Source organism: Schistocerca gregaria, chromosome 5 (genome assembly GCF_023897955.1).
Source record: "Schistocerca gregaria isolate iqSchGreg1 chromosome 5, iqSchGreg1.2, whole genome shotgun sequence".
Lineage (NCBI taxonomy): Eukaryota > Metazoa > Arthropoda > Insecta > Orthoptera > Acrididae > Schistocerca > Schistocerca gregaria.
In genome coordinates, this window is record NC_064924.1 from 531,411,789 (window position 1) to 531,431,035 (window position 19,247).

The following is a 19,247-nucleotide window of genomic DNA, read 5'->3' on the forward strand; positions in this document are numbered from 1 at the left end:
ATGCTGATAACTGTTAGTGTGTAGATATCGGTCCAGTATTGACGTATCGATTTTTTGCCTCCCCCCCCTCCCCCCTCTGCTGCTACTGTCCTTATATAGTGGTGGACCGATATCAATACCGGTCACAACTCAACATCGGCTTCTGGAAACCCATCCACTAATATCGGAACACTAACAGTTACCACCATTTGTCGCAGAAACAGTCTGTTCTGAGGAACTTGGTGCACTGAGTGGAAGCCATATTACGTGCTGAAGACCTGCTGGAGGAACTGGTCCACTTACAGAAAGTAAAACTCGTGGTGGGTTAATGATTGGTTATAGGAACTTCAGAAAATACTTCCATATAGTGGGTATATACATCTACATCTACATGGTTACTCTGCAATTCATACTTACGTGACTGGCAGAGGGTTCATTGAACCATTTTCATACTACTACTCTACCATTCCACACTCTAATGGTCCATGGGAAAAAGGAACACCTAAATCTTTCCATTCAAGCTCTGATTTCTCTTATTTTATTATGATGATCATTTCTCCCCGCGTAAATGGGTGTCAACAAAATATTTTCGCATTCAGAAGAGAAAGTTGGTGATTGAAATTTCATAAATAGATATTACTGCAAAGAAAACCACCTTTGTTTCAGTGACTGCCACCCCAAATCGCCCCTACTGCGCAATAACGTGAAACGAGCTGCCCTTCTTTCCACTTTTTTGATGTCTTCTGTCAATCCTATCTCGTAAGGATCCCACACCGTGCAGCACTATTCCAGCAGAGAACGGACAAGTGCAATGTAGGCTGTCTCTTTAGTGGGTTTGTCGCATGTTGTAAGTGTTTTGCCAACAAAGCACAGTCTTGTTTTGCCTTCCTCACAATATTATCTTTGTGGTCTTTCCAATTGAAGTTGCTCATTATTGTAATTCCTAGGTATTTAGTTGAATTGACAGCCCTTAGATTTGTGCAATTTATCGTATACCCAAAATTTATCAGATTTCGTTTAGTACCCATGTGGATGACGTAGCATTTTTCTTTGTTTAGTGGCAATTGCCACTTTTTGCACCATACAGAAATTCTCTCTAGATCATTTTGTAATTGGAATTGATCGTCTGGTGATTTTACTAGACGGTAAATTACAGTGTCATCTGCAAACAATCTAAGGGGGCTGCTCAGATCACGTAAATCAGGAACAGCGGAGGGCCTATGACACTACTTTGTGGAATGCCAGATATCACTGCTGTCCTACTCAATGATTTACCATCCATCACTACAAACTGTGATGTCTCTGAGAGGAAATCATGAACCCAGTCACACAACTGAGATGATACTCTATACACATGCAATTTGATTAATAGTCACTTGTGAGGAATGGCATCAAAAGCCTTCTGGAAATCTAGGAATATAGAATTGATCTGAGATCCCTTGTCGACAGCACTCATTACTTCATGGGAATAAAGAGCCAGCTGTGTTGCACAAGAATGATATTTTATGTTTCCGTGTTGATTATGTAACAGTAAGTCATTTTCTTCAAGGTGATTCAAAATGTTAGAGTACAATATATGCTCCAAAATTCTACTGCAAATTGAGGTCAATGGGTTACTCCTATTTCCTTTCTTGAATATTGGTGTGGCCTGTGCTACTTTCCAGTCTTTAAGAACAGACCTTTCGTCAAGTGAGAGGCTGTATATGATTACTAAGAAAGGTGCTATTGTATCTGAATACTCTGAAAGGAACCTGACTGGTATACCATCTGGACCGAAAGACTTCCTTTCTTAAGTGATTTGAGTTGTTTCACAACACCTGTACTTTACATACAACCAGAATCTCTTTGGGTTTTCTACCATATTTTGAGACGATGTTTCACTGTGGAAACTATTAAAAGCATCTCGCATTGACATCCACACTAAATTTTGAGCTTCAGTGAAACTTAGCCAGTCTTGGGGATTTTGCATTCTTCTGAATTTGGCATGCTTTTTTCGTTGCTTCTGCAACAGTGTTCTGACGTGTTTTGTGTACCATGGTGGATCAGTCCCGTCTCTTATTAACTTATGCAGTATGAATCTATCTATTACTGTATCTTTGAATTTGAGCCATATCTTGTCTACACGTACATAATTAGCTTGGAAGGAATGATTACACTCTTTTAGAAAGGCATCAGGCAAAATTTTATCTGCTGTTTTAGATAGATATATTTTATATTTATTTTTAGTGGTTTTGGTTGATATGGTTTTGAGCCTCGTTACAGTGACCTTGTGTTCACTAATCCCTGTATCTGTCATGACGTTCTCTATTAGATCAGGATTATTTGTGGCTAAGAGCTCAAGTGTGTTATCGCAACCATTTACATTTCATGTGGGCTCATGAACTACTTGTTCAAAGTAATTCTCAGAGAAAGCATTTAGTACAATTTTGGAGGATGTTTTCTGACTACCACCGGCTTTGAACATGTATTTTATCAACAAATCAAGGGTAGACTGAAGTCTCCACCAATTATATCTGCATGAGTGGGGTACTTATTTGTAATAAGATTCAAGATTTCTTTGAAGTGTTCAGCTATTATAACATCTGAGTTGGGGGGGGGGAGGGGGGGGGGGGGTCTGTAGAAGGAGCCAATTATTATTTTGGTACAGCTGTTGAGTATAACCGCCACCCATAGTAATTCGCAGGAACTATCTATGTCAACTTCACTACATGATAAACTACTACCAACAGACACATCACCACCTACTTTATTTAATCTATCCTTTCTGAACATGGTTTGCTCCTCTGTAAAAATTTCGGCAGAATTTATCTCCAGCTTTAGCCAGCTTTCTGTTCCTGTAACGATTTCAGCTTCAGTGCTTTCTATCAGCACCTGAAGCTCTGGTACTTTTCCAACACAGCTACGACAATTTACAACTACAACACTGACTGGTGCTCGGTTGATTCTCGTCGCTTCTTTGCCCTGTACCCTTTGAGACTGGAGCCCTTTTTTATCTTTCCCAAGACTGTTTAACCCAAAAAACTGCACAGTCCACACCACACAGTCCCTGCTACCCATGTAGCCAACTCATGTGTGTAGTGGACACCTGACCTATTTAGCGGAAATCGAAACCCCACCACCTTATGGCGCAAGTCAAGGAATCTGCAGCCTACTTGGTCACAGAACCGTCTGAGCTTCTGATTCAGACCCTCCACTCAGTTCTGTACCAAAGGTCCGCAATTGGTGCTGCCGATGATGATACAGATGGTGAGCTCTGCCTTCATCTCGCTAGCAAGACTGGCAGTCTTCACCAACTCAGATAGCTGCCGGAAACTAGACAGAATCTCAGATTGCTGCCGAAAACAAGAGAGACTATCTTCCGATCCATAGCAAAACACGTAATTAGTGCCGACATGAGCCACCACCTGCAGCTGGCTGCACCCTGTACCCTACATGGCATCCGGAAAGACCCTTTCCACAACTTGGATGACTCCCCCCCCCCGGTATGCACACGGAATGCACAATGGCTTTCTTCCTGTCCTTAGCTTCCATATCCCTAACGGGCTCCATCATCCACCTAACATTGGAGCTCCCAATGACAAGTTCCTAAGTGCAGACTGTGTAGGATAAAACTGCACCACACTTAATCTTCTATTGCAAGCACATCACATAAGATCAGTGTATATGAAGAAAATCCCACTAAAAATTTTACTTATACACAACAGTTCAAAAGAAAGTGAAGTTCAACATATGTAAATAAACAAGATTAAGAAAGTCTACAAGGGCAAGCAATGTTTGAACTCCTGTAAATAATGATTATGCATCTCCCTCAAATTAATCTTCACTCCATTTTGTTTTCATTCCTTCTCCTCAATCATTTTATTTCCAGCTTCAGCTAAACTGCAGATTTACATTCATTTCTTGGAGGATATACACATGTAATAGAAGTTCTGTAACTGCAGAAGATTTACAACATAATTCAAACAGTTTTTCAGTCCTCCAGCTAATGTTTTCACATTTTAAAAACTGCTATATTCAGAAAAATATAATATTTATTGCTGACAATTGCAGTAGGTATTCTAGAAGCAGTTTTTTAAGTCTGCTTTATGAAACTTCTATTTCCAACACATCAAATTTGCTTTTCAATAGCTTCATATTTAGTTTTCAGGGGATTGCTCCAGCAACATCCCCGCATGTATAGAAATATATTAAAAAAAAAAAAACATAGTATCCAAAGAAACAGCACGTCTAATGGACATCAATTTGAAAATTTTGTTATGCCGGTGCTATGGGAATTCGAACGCGGGCAAACTGTTGGCACTCTTAGGGTGGGTACCATTGTGCCCAAGGTAACTGAAGTGTTTGGTGTTACAAGACGCGCCATATTGAAGATCCATAATGCATGCAGGGAAAGCAGAAAAACATCATCCGCGAAGTCACAATGTGCGTAAAAGTGTGTGTTGAGTGATCATGATAGATAGTCATTAAAGAGGATTGTGATGAAAAATAAGAGGACAGCAGTTGCAAAAATCCCTGAGAACTGAATATCGCACTCTCAAACCCTGTTGTTGTTGTTGTTGTTGTTGTTGTTGTTGTCGTCTTCAGTCCTGAGACTGGTTTGGTGCAGCTCTCCATGCTACTCTATCCTGTGCAAGCTTCTTCATCTCCCAGTACCTACTGCAACCTACATCCTTCTGAATCTGCTTTCTCTAAGTCTACAAATGCTAGAAATGTAGGTTTGCCTTTCCTTAATCTTTCTTCTAAGATAAGTCGTAAGGTCAGCATTGCCTCACGTGTTCCAGTATTTCTACGGAATCCAAACTGATCTTCCCCGAGGTCGGCTTCTACTAGTTTTTCCATTTGTCTGTAAAGAATTCGTGTTAGTATTTTGCAGCTGTGGCTTATTAAACTGATTGTTCGGTAATTTTCACATCTGTCGACACCTGCTTTCTTTGGGATTTGAATTATTATATTCTTCTTGAAGTCTGAGGGTATTTTGCCTGTTTCATACATCTTGCTTATCAGATGGTACAGTTTTGTCATGACTGGCTCTCCCAAGGCCGTCAGTAGTTCCAATGGAATGTTGTCTACTCCGGGGGCCTTGTTTCGACTCAGGTCTTTCAGTGCTCTGTCAAACTCTTCACGAAGTATCATATCTCCCATTTCATCTTCATCTACATCCTCTTGCATTTCCATAATATTGTCCTTAAGTACATCGCCCTTGTATAGACCCTCTATATACTCCTTCCACCTTTCTGCTTTCCCTTCTTTGCTTAGAACTGGGTTTCCATCTGAGCTCTTGATATTCATACAAGTGGTTCTCTTTTCTCCAAAGGTCTCTCTAATTTTCATGTAGGCAGTATCTATCTTACCCCTAGTGAGATAAGTTTCTACATCCTTACATTTGTCCTCTAGCCACCCCTGCTTAGCCATTTTGCACTTCCTGTCGATCTCATTTTTGAGACGTTTGTATTCCTTTTTGCCTGCTTCATTTACTGCATTTTTATATTTTCTCCTTTCATCAATTAAATTCAATATTTCTTCTGTTACCCAAGGATTTCTACTAGCCCTCGTCTTTTTACCTATTTGATCCTCTGCTGCCTTCACTACTTCATCCCTCAAAGCTACCCATTCTTCTTATACTGTATTTCTTTCCCCCATTTCTGTCAATTGTTCCATTATGCTCTACCTGAAACTCTGTACAACCTCTGGTTCTTTCTGTTTATCCAGGTCCCATCTCCTTAAATTCCCACCTTTTTGCAGTTTCTTCAGTTTTAATGTACAGTTCATAACCAACAGATTGTGGTCAGAGACCACATCTGCCCCTGGAAATGTCTTACAATTTAAAACCTGGTTCCTAAATCTCTGTTTACCATTATATAATCTATCTGATACCTTTTAGTACCTCCAGGGTTCTTCCATGTATACAACCTCCTTTCATGATTCTTAAACCAAGTGTTAGCTATGATTAAGTTGTGCTCTGCGCAAAATTCTACCAGGCGGCTTCCTCTTTCATTTCTTAGCCCCAATCCATATTCACCTACTACGTTTCCTTCTCTCCCTTTTCCTACACTCGAATTCCAGTCACCCATAACTATTAAATTTTCGTCTCCCTTCACTATCTGAATAATTTCTTTTATTTCATCATACATTTCTTCAATTTCTTCGTCATCTGCAGAGCTAGTTGGCATATAAACTTGTACTACTGTAGTAGGTGTGGGCTTCGTATCTATCTTTGCCACAAGAATGCGTTCACTATGCTGTTTGTAGTAGCTTACTCGCATTCCTATCCATTATTAAACCTACTCCTGCATTACCCCTGCAAACCCTGTCAGCACCAAAATAGTACAAATGGAGCTCCTTAAGATGGAAATTGGATGGTGGGCTGGAATTCCAAAACCACATGTCAGTGATGCAAATGCCTAGACTAAGAAAACATAAAACCTGGACTATAGAGCAATGGAAGAGAGTCATTCAGTTGGATAAGTCTTGTTTCATACTGTTTCCAACTTCTGGCCAAGTTTACATCTGATGTATGCCATCACAGGCCTATGATGCAGACTGCTTGCTGCCCAGAGTGAAACACTGCAGGAGTTTGGTGAATATTTGGGCAGTCATATGGTGGTAATCAATGAGCCTTATGAGTATTTTGCAAGATTGCATTACTGCCAAGAATTATAAGACCATTTTTGCTGACTGGATCCATACCACAGTACAACATTTGTTCCAAGACATCAGAGCACCTGTTCACTCCGGTTGCATCATCCAGGACTGGTTTGATGAGCACGCCAATGGACCGTCACTTCTCCCCTGGCCACCACAGTTACTATTATTGAGGCTTTGTGGTCCATTTTGGAGAGGTGGATGTGTGACCACTGTCCACCTCCATCATTGTTACCTGAACTTGCCACTATTTTGCAGAAAGAACAGTATACAACCCACTGAAAACCATACAGGACCAGTACCTGTACTTATTAGTTCTGATGTGATTGGAAGCAGTTTTGACTTACTGATTGATCAGTTGATCGAGGGGAGTTATGGGACCAAACGGCGAGAACATCAGTCCCTCAATCCGAAAGTTACTTGTGTAAGTTACAGAGTTCACTAAAAGTGGGTGGATCCAGTGAGAGGGGTCCAACTATTAAATGAGGAAGCAAAAAACACACACAATACAAGGCACAGAAAGGTAGCCCAAATCTAAAAGCTGGGAAAACAGAGGGATCAAAGAACAGTTGTTGCCAAGGAGAGTGGTCATGGGTCCCACACCTAGAAAACACAGAGAGGGGTCCCAACCACAACAAATCTGCCCCAACTCCACACGTACAGCGAAAGTTTATAACTGAAAATTTAGAAAACTTTCATGTGGCTAACTGACAGACAGTACAACCACCTGTGAATCATCTGCTAACATTAAAGACAAGGAATCTGAAAGAAGAGAACAATCCACCAGTACATGGCACACAGCCAATCTCGCCCCATAGACACATTTTGGGGTTGGCTCATCACAAAAGAGAAGACAATGGGTAAGTCTAGCACGACCTATGCATAGACAGCGTAAGACAGTGGACTTCTTTCCAGGGGAGTTTATTACTGAGAGCACTAGCACAACAGATATCATTCCATTTTTGGGCAGGTCGGCTTCTTTCAAAAACAAGGCCCAAGAAATAGGATTGTACTAGATCATCTAGGTGCTGGTCACCTAAATAAAGTTCTGGATTGGGGTGTATGTGGGTCAATGGCAAAAATGCGTAACCCGCTTTTTGGAGGGAGAAAACTGGAAGCCATGAGAGAGGGCCAATGCAGAGGCCCATAGGATAGCATCTTGGGGCTAGCGTTCAGTGTGGCAGCTGCAACAGATGCAAAAATTGTCAACATACAATGCCGGGGTAACCAGAAGCCCAACAGAGTTTATAAGATGATTGATGGTAATGAGGAAGAGTGTGACACTTAACACACAAGCCTGGGGGATATCGTTCTGACGAATCCAAAGGCGTTCTGAGTGAAGTGTCACCTCAAACCTGGAAGAGCCAATGGGATAAAAACTTGCAGATAAAAATCAGAAGAGGACCGCGGAAGTCCCAGCCATAGATGGTAACTAAAATGTGACAGTGCCAAGCTGTGTCATATGCCTTATGAAGATCAAAGAAGACTGTGACAAGATGCTGGCGGTTAGTAAAAGGCTGTCAGACTGTTGTTTCCAATCTGAGTAAATGGTCGGTTGTAGATCATCCTTCCTGGAAGTCACACTGATATGGTGACAAAAGGCCCAGAGATTTGAGTACCCAACATAATCAGAAGCTAACCATCCTCTCAAGCAGTTTACTGCTTGTACTCTTGTATCTTCTTCTCTTTCTTATAAACTGGGAAATCTGCAAGTGTGGAGAGTGGCAGACATGACAAGTGACACACACAGGTGGCAGAACACAGGGGCTGCCCTCATGGAGTAAGTGGCCACAATCACCACACTGCTGTCCTGTGGGAAGACATATGCACAAGACACAAGCAACAAAAGCACCTCATGGGTGATGGGACGTACAGCTTCATTTCACAGCTTCATTTCACATTGGTAATAACCTTCACCTTCTCTGGGAAGATACCCCTCGAAAGCCAGAATAAAGGCACTGTTATCAGTATTGTTGTCTTTATGACCATTCTGCAAAGGTTCAACAAAATTAATGGCGCATTGCTCCAGATTTGCAGGATGAAGTCCCCATGAAAAATCACTTCCTGGACCACATTCAGAGACTGATAGGGGTAATACACACCATAACATCACCAAGGTGATTACAAGCACCAAGGGCTGCAAACTAGGCAGCAGAAGAAGCTGTGTTCAACAGGGAGCCAAACCACATCTTACCGAGAATCAAATGGATTACTGTATGACAAAATTCATAACTTAACATACTGTAACTCACTCAGAAACTCACAAAATAGGTATACTGTCAGTACAACTTTAACATATATTGGTGTTCGATCTAATTTTACTGCATTATATAGTGAGTGAATTAGCATATCTGAGGAGTATGCTCTCATTTAGCAGGATCTATGTTGAGCCAGGGAGCATAGAGTTGCGCATGCACAAAAGTTTCTTAAAACGCGTGCAACTGGAGGTGTGCTCACGAATCTGTTGGCAAGTTTCGTGGAGTCTAGAGGAGCAGTAGCACAGCGGATTTAAGTGCCTCATCTTTCAGATAGCAGCATCCATGTTACATTTAACAGTATTCAAAGAAAAATAACCAATAAATCCGCAATGTGTCAAAAGTTAGGGTGTTCACGCTTGTGTTCTTACACAGCAGCCACCATTGCGCACACGCGCACGCGCACGCGCACACACACACACACACACACACACACACACACACACACACAGTGCAGTTACATAGCACCATTTGACTATATTGCCATGGCGCTTTAACTTGACTCAAGCACTGTAGAAAAGCTTAGCAGTGTTTTCAGTTTTGTTTGTGTGTTCACCAACTGAACTGGTAACTTATGATTTCCTTTATTCACAATTTGTCCAGAACTACCCATTATAATTGACAGAAAAATAAAACTAAGTTAGAAAAGATAACCTAGAAATGTCTAAACCTTTAGGAATAAAGATTCTGATAAAGCAGAGGAAAAAAAAGAAAGGTGAGGAAGGCGAAAAAGATGAGGAAGAAAAAAAAGATGAAGAAGGAGAAAAGGGTGGGGATGGTTAAAAATGACTCACTGTAGTTAATTACAAAATACAGAAAATAATACCAACAAACAAAACCTTAAAGCAACCACACTACAATATTGCACTAAATACAAGGCATATCAATTCAACTTAGAACAAACCTCTAGTTCCTCAAGGCGTTGCGTAAGTGCAAGTTTCTGCTGCACAGCTAACCGTAAGAGCTGATTTAGAGTTTTCTTTTCTTCCTCTGCAGCCGCTAACTGAGAATGTAAGTCATCCACTTGGGTCACATACTCTTCACAGCGAGCAGCAAACATTGCACGTAAACCTAGAAAACAGAGGTATATAAATTTCATTTTCTGAAAGTAGTAAAACTCTGTGAAATGATGAACGCAGATTGAGTTTCTTTTTGTGACAAATATTTTGGTGATAATACAACACAGTAGTTGTATGTTATGAGACATACAATGTGATGTTACTGAAGGTGATAGTGACCATCCCAGAAGAAAAGACAAATGAGCAGCATCTATGAAAAACAAGGTTGTGTGACATTTCAGAAAGTATTTTAATTTCTACTATTTTTACGACTGTTCTATTAAAACAACATCTAGCTATAAGTAAATTTAACTAGTAATATTTGCTCTCATATTTCCCAAACTATTCTGTAATACTGTAGTCACTGATTATTTTGATTTATTCCTTACACAACACAGTCAATTATATGAAGTATGATACTAAGCCAATGCACAAGATGATCACTATGTTCAGCGAACTGCTGATACTATAGCAAATGATGATAGTACGATACTTTTCTTAGAGTTGGTACTTCATCTACATACATATCAATTGCAGATTAATCTACACTCCATTCATAAATTTTAGTGTTCGCACCTTAAAAATTTTGCTACATTATTTGGATTTATTTAATTTCAGAAAATTTGTGTTCCATAAACAGAATTCCTTAGGTTTTTTTAGCTAAAACTAAATAATTCTTCAAACTCAAACCACCATTAAAAACTGAACACCGATTCTCAATTTTATTCACTTTGGGATTCAGATTATGTTGACAGCACAACAGTAAAACATAGCACTGATACAGTCCAGCGCACAGAATCTTGTCACAGTAAAAATATAACGACACTGAACGATTTATCAAAACCTGAGAAATGATTATATCTATGTCTATTGAGGCTGAAATTGAGTCAGACTGTGAAGTTATCTGGGCATGAGTAATCAGTCTACGTGAACTCATATTCATCATCAGATGTTTCTACTGGCCAATTGATTCTGCTCTCATAGTTGTACAACCATTCAAAGAATGTTTCTGCTCAGCAGTGCTGAAGTACCCCGATCATGCAACATATGTTTGACATGATTAAACCTACGAAGTCTCGACTGCGATGCACATGTATTTGTTGACTGTGGTACAGACAGACTTATCTTGAAAAGCAGTTCTGAATGCTTTCTCCAAAAACTGGCTTGAGCTTTTACTTCGGCAGCCCACACACAATGGTAACATTTTACACCTCATAATTACAAACAGGCCTGATCTTATCAACAGTTCAGTACAGAGATCGGGATTAGTGACCAAAATGTCATCATAGTAACAACGGTTACTCAACTTAAGAACTCCATCACTTAGTTCCAGTATGATAGTTATGGGCGAAGTTTAAGCTTATTGTTAATTGTATTCTAGATAAGTATGCACTGAGTAAATGGATTAAGGACAGGAAAGACCCAAGATGGTTTAATAACACTATTCAGAAAATGCTGAGAAAATAGAGACTGTTGGTCTCTTGCTGCAAAAAGAGTACAGAAATGTCAACACGCAGAGGCTAGTAGAAATTTGTGCATTTATAAGAAGATCAGTGCATGAAATGTACAACTACTTCCACTATCATTAAGGTAGCAAAAAATCTTGTTGAGTATCCTAGACAATTCTGGCCCTACGTAAAACCACTACATGGTCAAAGGTAATTTGACCATGAGTTGCAACTTCTTCACAGTAGACTTCCTTCAAATAACGCAAGCTACAAAGGACGGGCAACTCGCCAGGCAAAGGAAGTCTGTCAGCAAATTATTGTGGCCTGCTACAGAGATCACTTGCAGAGCAGAGCTGTGTTTCACATCACGCATCATGTGGGAAAACGTAGTGCAGATCTTAGTATCACAGCACAACATGTTATAAGTCAGAGTGTGCTAGAGAGTGCATTCCTGCAAGCATTCTGCCGAGGCCCCATTGGTTTAAAAGTTCCAGTTGCCATTACCACAACCATTTCAATTTAGCACAGCTGACCTGTTCAAAGAAAGTTCTATATCTCTTCGACTACGCACAACATCAGCACAGTAGTGCCTACACTGCACACAAGGCTGTATTGTGCACCCATTTTGATGACACCTCAGAGCAGGACTGTCACAGACTAGGAATATTGTATAATGATCTCTTGAACTTGAATGTTTGTGTGTCATTTAACAGATGTGTGTTCTAGAAATATAACTGCAGTCATTTCATTAGCTGTGATTACGGGTATCTGTGCCTTATGTTTATTTGGAAGTAGCACTCCTGTTTACAGTATCAGCGGCACCTTGTGGTGTTGTCAACATATATGTTGACAATGAAGGGTAACTACAAGAGTTACATTTTTGCTATGAAAATATCCAAGAAAGTGTACTATGTTAAGTATTGGCAATGAGGCCTTAAGGACTACACAACAGACTTAAAGCACTTCGGTCACTTTCTGAAAAGCATCAATGACTCAAGATGATTAGGATGTCATAGTATCAAGACAATTTATCACAGCTCAACATTTCAACATGTTATGTTTCATTTCCAAAATTTTATGCTTAACCTTTTAGAAAAGTGCACTGTTTAACCTACTTTTTCTAGGGAGAAAAGTAAAATAGCAATAATCTGTGCTTAATATATTTCAGATGGAGCAAGAAACTGACATTATGATGCAAACACTGCCACTGCTGTATACTATTAGCACCAGGTAGGAAAGAATGCTCATCAAGCTAGGTGAAGAAAAACCTGTACAGAAATCAGAGCCCCTCTGGTGACCCACCTGTTTTGCCACAAGAAGGAAAAATGGACAAATTACATTCCCTACATGGAACAACATTTTACAAAGCAGAGGACAACACACAAGGCAATGCAAAATACCTTTTCATATCTAGCACTAGAAATGAAATTTATAATGTACAAGGTGTACAACTTTGCTTCTGCAGTTTTTCCCCAACATTTGAGGCTTTAATGAAACAAATTAGTTACACATGTATCATTCAAAGTATTTTACATCGCTTGCCACTACTTTCCCCCAGCTTTAGGGCAGTGTACGAACCGCACGTCGAAAAAATTGTTCGTCTTTTGAAGCGATCCAATTTGTGACTTCTTCATGAGATCGTAAGTGTTGGTCAGCCAGGCCATGCACCATTGATCTAAAAAGGTGATAGTCAGAGCAAGCAATGTCTGGAGAATACGGTGGGTGGGGTAGGACTTGCCATTTTAATACTCCGAAGTACGTTTTGACCTCTTTTGCAATGTGGGGTCAAGCGTAGTCATGCTGCAAAATCACTTTATCGTGCCTCTTGCTGTATTGCGGCTCTTTGTCTTTTAATGCTCTGCTCAAGCGCATTAATTGAAATCGATAACGAGCACCTGTGATTGCTTCACTTGGTTTTTAACACCTCATAGTACATGGTGTCGAGATGGTCCCACCAAATGCAGAGCAAGATCCTGAAGCCGTGAATATTCGGATTGGCCGACGATGTGGAAGCATGGCTGGGATATCCCCATGATTTTTGCATTTAGGGTTATCGTAATGAACCCATTTTTCGTCCCTGGTCAAAATGCATTGCAAAAATCACTTCCATTTTAGCCTCTGAAGCCACTGTTCACAAACACACACACGCCATTCAACGACTCTCGGTTTCAGCTCACATGGGAGCCAAGTTCCTTCTTTCTGAATCATGCCCATAGCCTTGAGACATTTTGAAATGGATTGCTATATCACTCTCACTAATCGTGCCAATTCTTATCGAGTTTGACGCGAGTCTTCACTCAGCAGTGTCTCCAATTCTGCATCTTCGAAAAAATTCTCTCTTCCACCATTATGCCGGTCTATACGTTAAAATCACCATTCTTGAAGCATTGACACCACTCATGACACATTCCTTCACTAATAGTGTCCTTACCACACGTACCTGAGAGCAATTAATGAGACTCAGTTGCTGTTTTCTTCATATTGAAACGAAACAGTACACCTCCCACAAATGATGAGAGTCTAGACCACTTTTATTTTTCATCAATCTTACGCATTTCGACTTTCCATCATTTTCAAAGGCAGTGCTATGACACTTATAAAAAACATTGGACACATTGTATCATGTCAACATTCTCGAGCACTTGCCTCATGGCCAAAAATATTGACATATACAATGTATGTTTTTATATGATTGACATAGCATTGCCTTTGAAAGTGACAGAAAGTCAAAATGCATAAGGCTGATAAAAAATAAACATGTGGTCAAGATGTAAGTAAAGTTATTAAATGTGCATCCAGATGGCCGCATCGTTTCACAGCATTTTCATGCAAATTGCAGCTGACACTCCCATGTTCGCCGATTGGCAGTGACGGGCATTTCACAGGAAGTTGGTTTTCAGGTCAAAGCTCTATCCAACAGGGCTTCCAATAGACCTGAAAGCCATAGCAAAAGCAGTCAGAAAAGATGAAGCTCTCCCAAAAATGAAGTATTTCATGGAAACTCAATGGCCCTCACCTAAGAAGTGCACCCTGAATTGGTGCACTTCTTGGGAGAGCCAGACCTGACAAAACTATATCATCTGCTGAGCAAGGTGTATGGGACAGGCGAATTACGCTCAGCCTTCAAGAAGAATATAATAATTCCAATTCCAAATGAGGCAATTGTCAAAAGGTATAAAAACTACTGAACTGTTGTTGTTGTTGTTGTTGTTGTTGTGGTCTTCAGTCCTGAAACTGGTTTGATGCAGCTCTCCATGCTACTCTATCCTGTGCAAGCTTCTTCATCTCCCAGTACTTACTGCAACCTACATCCTTCTGAATCTGCTTAGTGTAGTCATCTCTTGGTCTCCCTCTACAATTTTTACCCTCCACGCTGCCCTCCAATACTAAATTGGTGATCCCTTGATGCCTCAGAACATGTCCTACCAACCGATCCCTTCTTCTGGTCAAGTTGTGCCACAAATTTCTCTTCTCCCCAATCCGATTCAATACTTCCTTATTAGTTATGTGATCTACCCATCTAATCTTCAGCATTCTTCTGTAGCACCACATTTAGAAAGCTTCTATTCTCTTCTTGTCCAAACTATTTATCGTCCATGATTCACTTCCATACATGGCTACACTCCATACAAATACTGTCAGAAATGACTTCCTGACACTTAAATCTATACTCGATGTTAACAAACTTCTCTTCTTCAGAAACGTTTTCCTTGCCATTGCCAGTCTACATTTTATATCCTCTCTACTTCGACCATCATCAGTTATTTTGCTCCCCAAATAGCAAAACTCCTTTACTACTTTAAGTGTCTCACTTCCTAATCTAATTCCCTCAATATCACCCGACTTTATTCGACTACATTCCATTATCCTCGTTTTGCTTTTGTTGATGTTCATCTTATATACTCCTCTCAAGACACTGTCCATTCCATTCAACTGCTCTTCCAAGTCCTTTGCTGTCTCTGACAGAATTACGATGTCATCGGCGAACCTCAAAGTATTTATTTCTTCTCCATGGGCTTTAATACCTACTCCAAATTTTTCTTTTGTTTCCTTCACTGCTTGCTCAATATACATATTGAATTCCTCCTGCCACCGAACTTCACTAATTCCCGCTATATCTAACTTTAACCTATCCATTTCCCTTTTTAAATTTTTTAACCTACCTGCCCGATTAAGGGATCTGACATTCCACGCTCCGACCCGTAGAATGACAGTTTTCTTTCTCCTGATAACGACATCCTCTTGAGTAGTCCCCGCCCGGAGATCCGAATGGGGGACTATTTTACCTCCGGAATATTTGACCCAAGAGAATGCCATCATCATTTAATCATACAGTAAAGCTGCATGCCCTCGGGAAAAATTATGGCTGTAGTTTCCCCTTGCTTTCAGCCGTTTGCAGTACCAGCACAGCAAGGCTGTTTTGGTTATTGTTACAAGGCCAGATCAGTCAATCATCCAGACTGTTGCCCCTGCAACTACCGAAAAGGCTGCTGCCCCTCTTCAGGAACCACATGTTTGTCTGGCCTCTCAACAGATCCCCCCCCCCCCCCCCCCCCCCCCCCCCCCCCCCCGTTGTGGTTGCACCTACGGTATGGCTATCTGTATCGCTGAGGCACGCAAGTCTCCCCACCAACGGTAAGGTCCATGGTTCATGGGGGGGACTACTGAACTATCGGTTTAATAAGTTATGGCTGCAAAATATTAACACGAATTCTTTCCAGGCAAATGGAAAAACCAACCGTGGGGAAGATCAGTTTGGATTCACAGAAATCTACATTTCTAGCATTTGTAGACTTAGAGAAAGCTATTGACAGTGCTGAGTGGAATACTCTCTTTCAAATTCTGAAGGTGGCAAGTGTCAAATGCAGGGAGTGGAAGGCTATTTACAATTGTACAGAAAGCAGATGGCAGTAATAAGAGTCGAGGGACATGAAATGGAAGCAGTAATTGGGAAGGGAGTGCAACAGGGCTGTAGCCTATTCCCAGTGTTATTCTATCTGTACATTGAGCAAGCAGTAAAGGAAGTAGGAGTTAAAATTCATGGAGAAGAAATAAAAACTTTGAAGTTCGCCAATGACATTGTAATTCTGTCAGACAGAGCAAAGGACCTGGAAGAGCAGTTGAATGGAATGGACAGTAGAGGATATAAGATGAACCTCAACAAAAGCAAAATGAGGCTAATGTAGTCGAATTAAAATCAGTCGATGCTGAGGAAATTAGATTAGGAAATGACACACTTAAGGCAGCAGATGAGTTTTGCTATTTGAGGAGCAGAACAGTTGATGATGGTTGAAGTAGTGAGGATATAAAACGTAGACTGATGATGGCAAGTAAAGTGTTTCTGAAGAAGAGAAATTCGTTAACATCAAGTATAGACTTAAGTGTCAGGAAGGCTTTCCTGAAGGCATTTGTGTGCGGTGTAGCCATGTATGGTAGTGAAACATGGATGATAAATAGTTTAAACAGGAAGAGAACAGAAGCTTTCGAAACATGGTGCTACAGAAGAATGCTGAATATCTGATGGGTAGATCATGTAACTAATGAGGAGGTACCAAATAGAATTAGGGAGAAAAGGAATTTGTGGCACAACTTGACTAAAAGAAGGGATCAGGCTGTAGGTAACTTTCTGAGGCACCAAGGGATCACCAATTTTGTACTGGAGGAAAGTATAGAGTGTAAAAATCGTAGAGGGAGACCACGAGATGAATACACTACGCAGTAGTCACCTGGAGATGAAGAAGCTTGCACAGGACAGAGTAGCACGTTGAACTGCATCAAAGCAGTCTCTGGACTCAAGACCACAACAAGAATCTGAGATTAATATTAGAACTGTCCCCAAATTACTCCAAATCAAGATAATTCTTAATTAAAAACTCAATGACTCATCTACAGCCCATTCCCAGCAACAAAATAAAAGATATCTAAGCAGAATCATATTAAAAGCATAAGAGAAACAGAATAGGCAATGGAACAACCATCTACACAATGAACAAAAGATACTCTATGGAAATCAGTCTAGCCTATACACCAACACTGTCACATTATGATGACGTGGCAGTAGACCTCTACTACGGGTAAGCTAAGGCAAACCATTTTGAACAATAAGAGTAGGGAGAAAACAGATATTATGGTGACTATACACAATATTTCATCAACTATGTTAGATGTCACATTAACTAACAGAGAGAGACTATTAACTATGAAATCAGTGGCATCCCAAAAGTAATGTTACATGAAGCTATTTGGGATGTCAAGAAAGGAGGTGTGAAGGAACTTGAAAATTATTTATGGAATATCTGCAGAGGGAGTTGATTCCTCATAATTGGAACTAATTGGAACTAACTATTCAAAAGATGAATTCCCATTGAACAAATTATGTATGTCTCAAATTAACAGCAACCTCATAGGAAAACAATTGATTTTAGTTCAATCAGACTTCAGAATTGGATACAGCACAATGGGCCAACTGCAAGTCACAATAAAGTAATAGATCAGAATGCATGTATGAACTGTCACTATGCTGGGAATCACAGACTAAAATAGTTTAAAATCTGCTTAAAAAGCTGAACTAAAAGCCCTTGAGAAACAAAGCAATTATTCAACCCGATTAGTATACTGAAGAATATATATGTCAATGCTTCTATTACACTTCATCAAAATAAATTCGAAATTTGTGGAGAATACATGCAATGAGATTCTCCATCAGGAGCTCTAGCAGTAGATTTCAGTTCCTTAAACTTGGAAAACAAAAATGGAATTCATATTAATGGAACATTCCTGCACAACTTTCATATTTATGTAATTCTTATTTATTACTACAAGAGTGTATCTTCACATTATCAGTTCCAGCATTCTATTGTCATCTTCAGATGTGATTAATCCACTAACAGTTTCATCATGTTATACACATTCCAATTATGCTCACTGAACATCATGAAGTGGTATAAAATACAGTATACAACTTCATTATACATCATGTCACATAGTACAAGAGACTGAAACTAAAAAATTTCTGTGTGCTATTTATACGTAGCTCATGGAAAAAGGAGTATGTGAAATAAATGGCAAGTTTAATGCTATGGGTGAAGCAGGTTGGTTAACAAAGCACTCTATATCCACCTATGTTTGCTACATGCACGTTTAGAAGGTAGTATCTTAAAAGCACAAGCAAGGACAAAAACAATGAAAGTTATTATATTCTATAATTTTTTTAGAGGCTATTAAAACAATATTTGGAAAAGTAATATAAAAATATGCATATGCCAGCAACTGTCATATCTTAAGATCATAAAACTTTAGAGTGCCTAAGCCAAAATTAAAAATTAAATTCTGGAAGAACACTGTATACCAAATTACCAAAATACATGTGCTCTATTGAAAAGAGTGGCCTTTAAATAAATGATAAGTGATTCACAGAAACAAAGTCATGTACACAAAAAATGTCACTGATGAAATAAGTACAGTAAGAGAAAGTCTTCAATAAAGACTCGTCATCTATGTTATAGCTATGATGAGAGGAGAGCCAGCAATCGTTATTAAAACTCACTTTTTATCATAGATGTAATATTTGCAACTGGTTTTTATTGATTACTTTCTCTTACTATACTTATTTTTTACTGTCTTTATAAAATATCTTCATTATGGTTCAAACAATGGAAAAACCAGGACTGAATGTAACAATATTATGAAAAGGAAAGTTGCTACTCGCCATACAGTGGAGATGCTGAGTCACAGATAGGCACAACAAAAAGACTGCCACAAATAAATAAAGCTTTCGGCCATTAAGGCCTTCATCAATAATAGACGTACACATGAATAATAGACGTATACACACACTTTGTGTGTGTGTGTGTGTGTGTGTGTGT

At 39.7% G+C, this 19,247-nt stretch overlaps 1 protein-coding gene across 1 annotated transcript in view; it reads right to left on the minus strand.

Annotated features, from left to right (window-relative positions):
• The window catches only part of LOC126273122 (protein bicaudal D), a 93,353-nt gene that overhangs the window by 14,704 nt on the left and 59,402 nt on the right, over positions 1 to 19,247 (minus strand). The window contains exon 12 of the mRNA XM_049976577.1: positions 9,781 to 9,947. Coding sequence (XP_049832534.1) covers positions 9,781 to 9,947 — 167 coding nt within the window. The remainder of the gene's footprint in view (positions 1 to 9,780; positions 9,948 to 19,247) is intronic.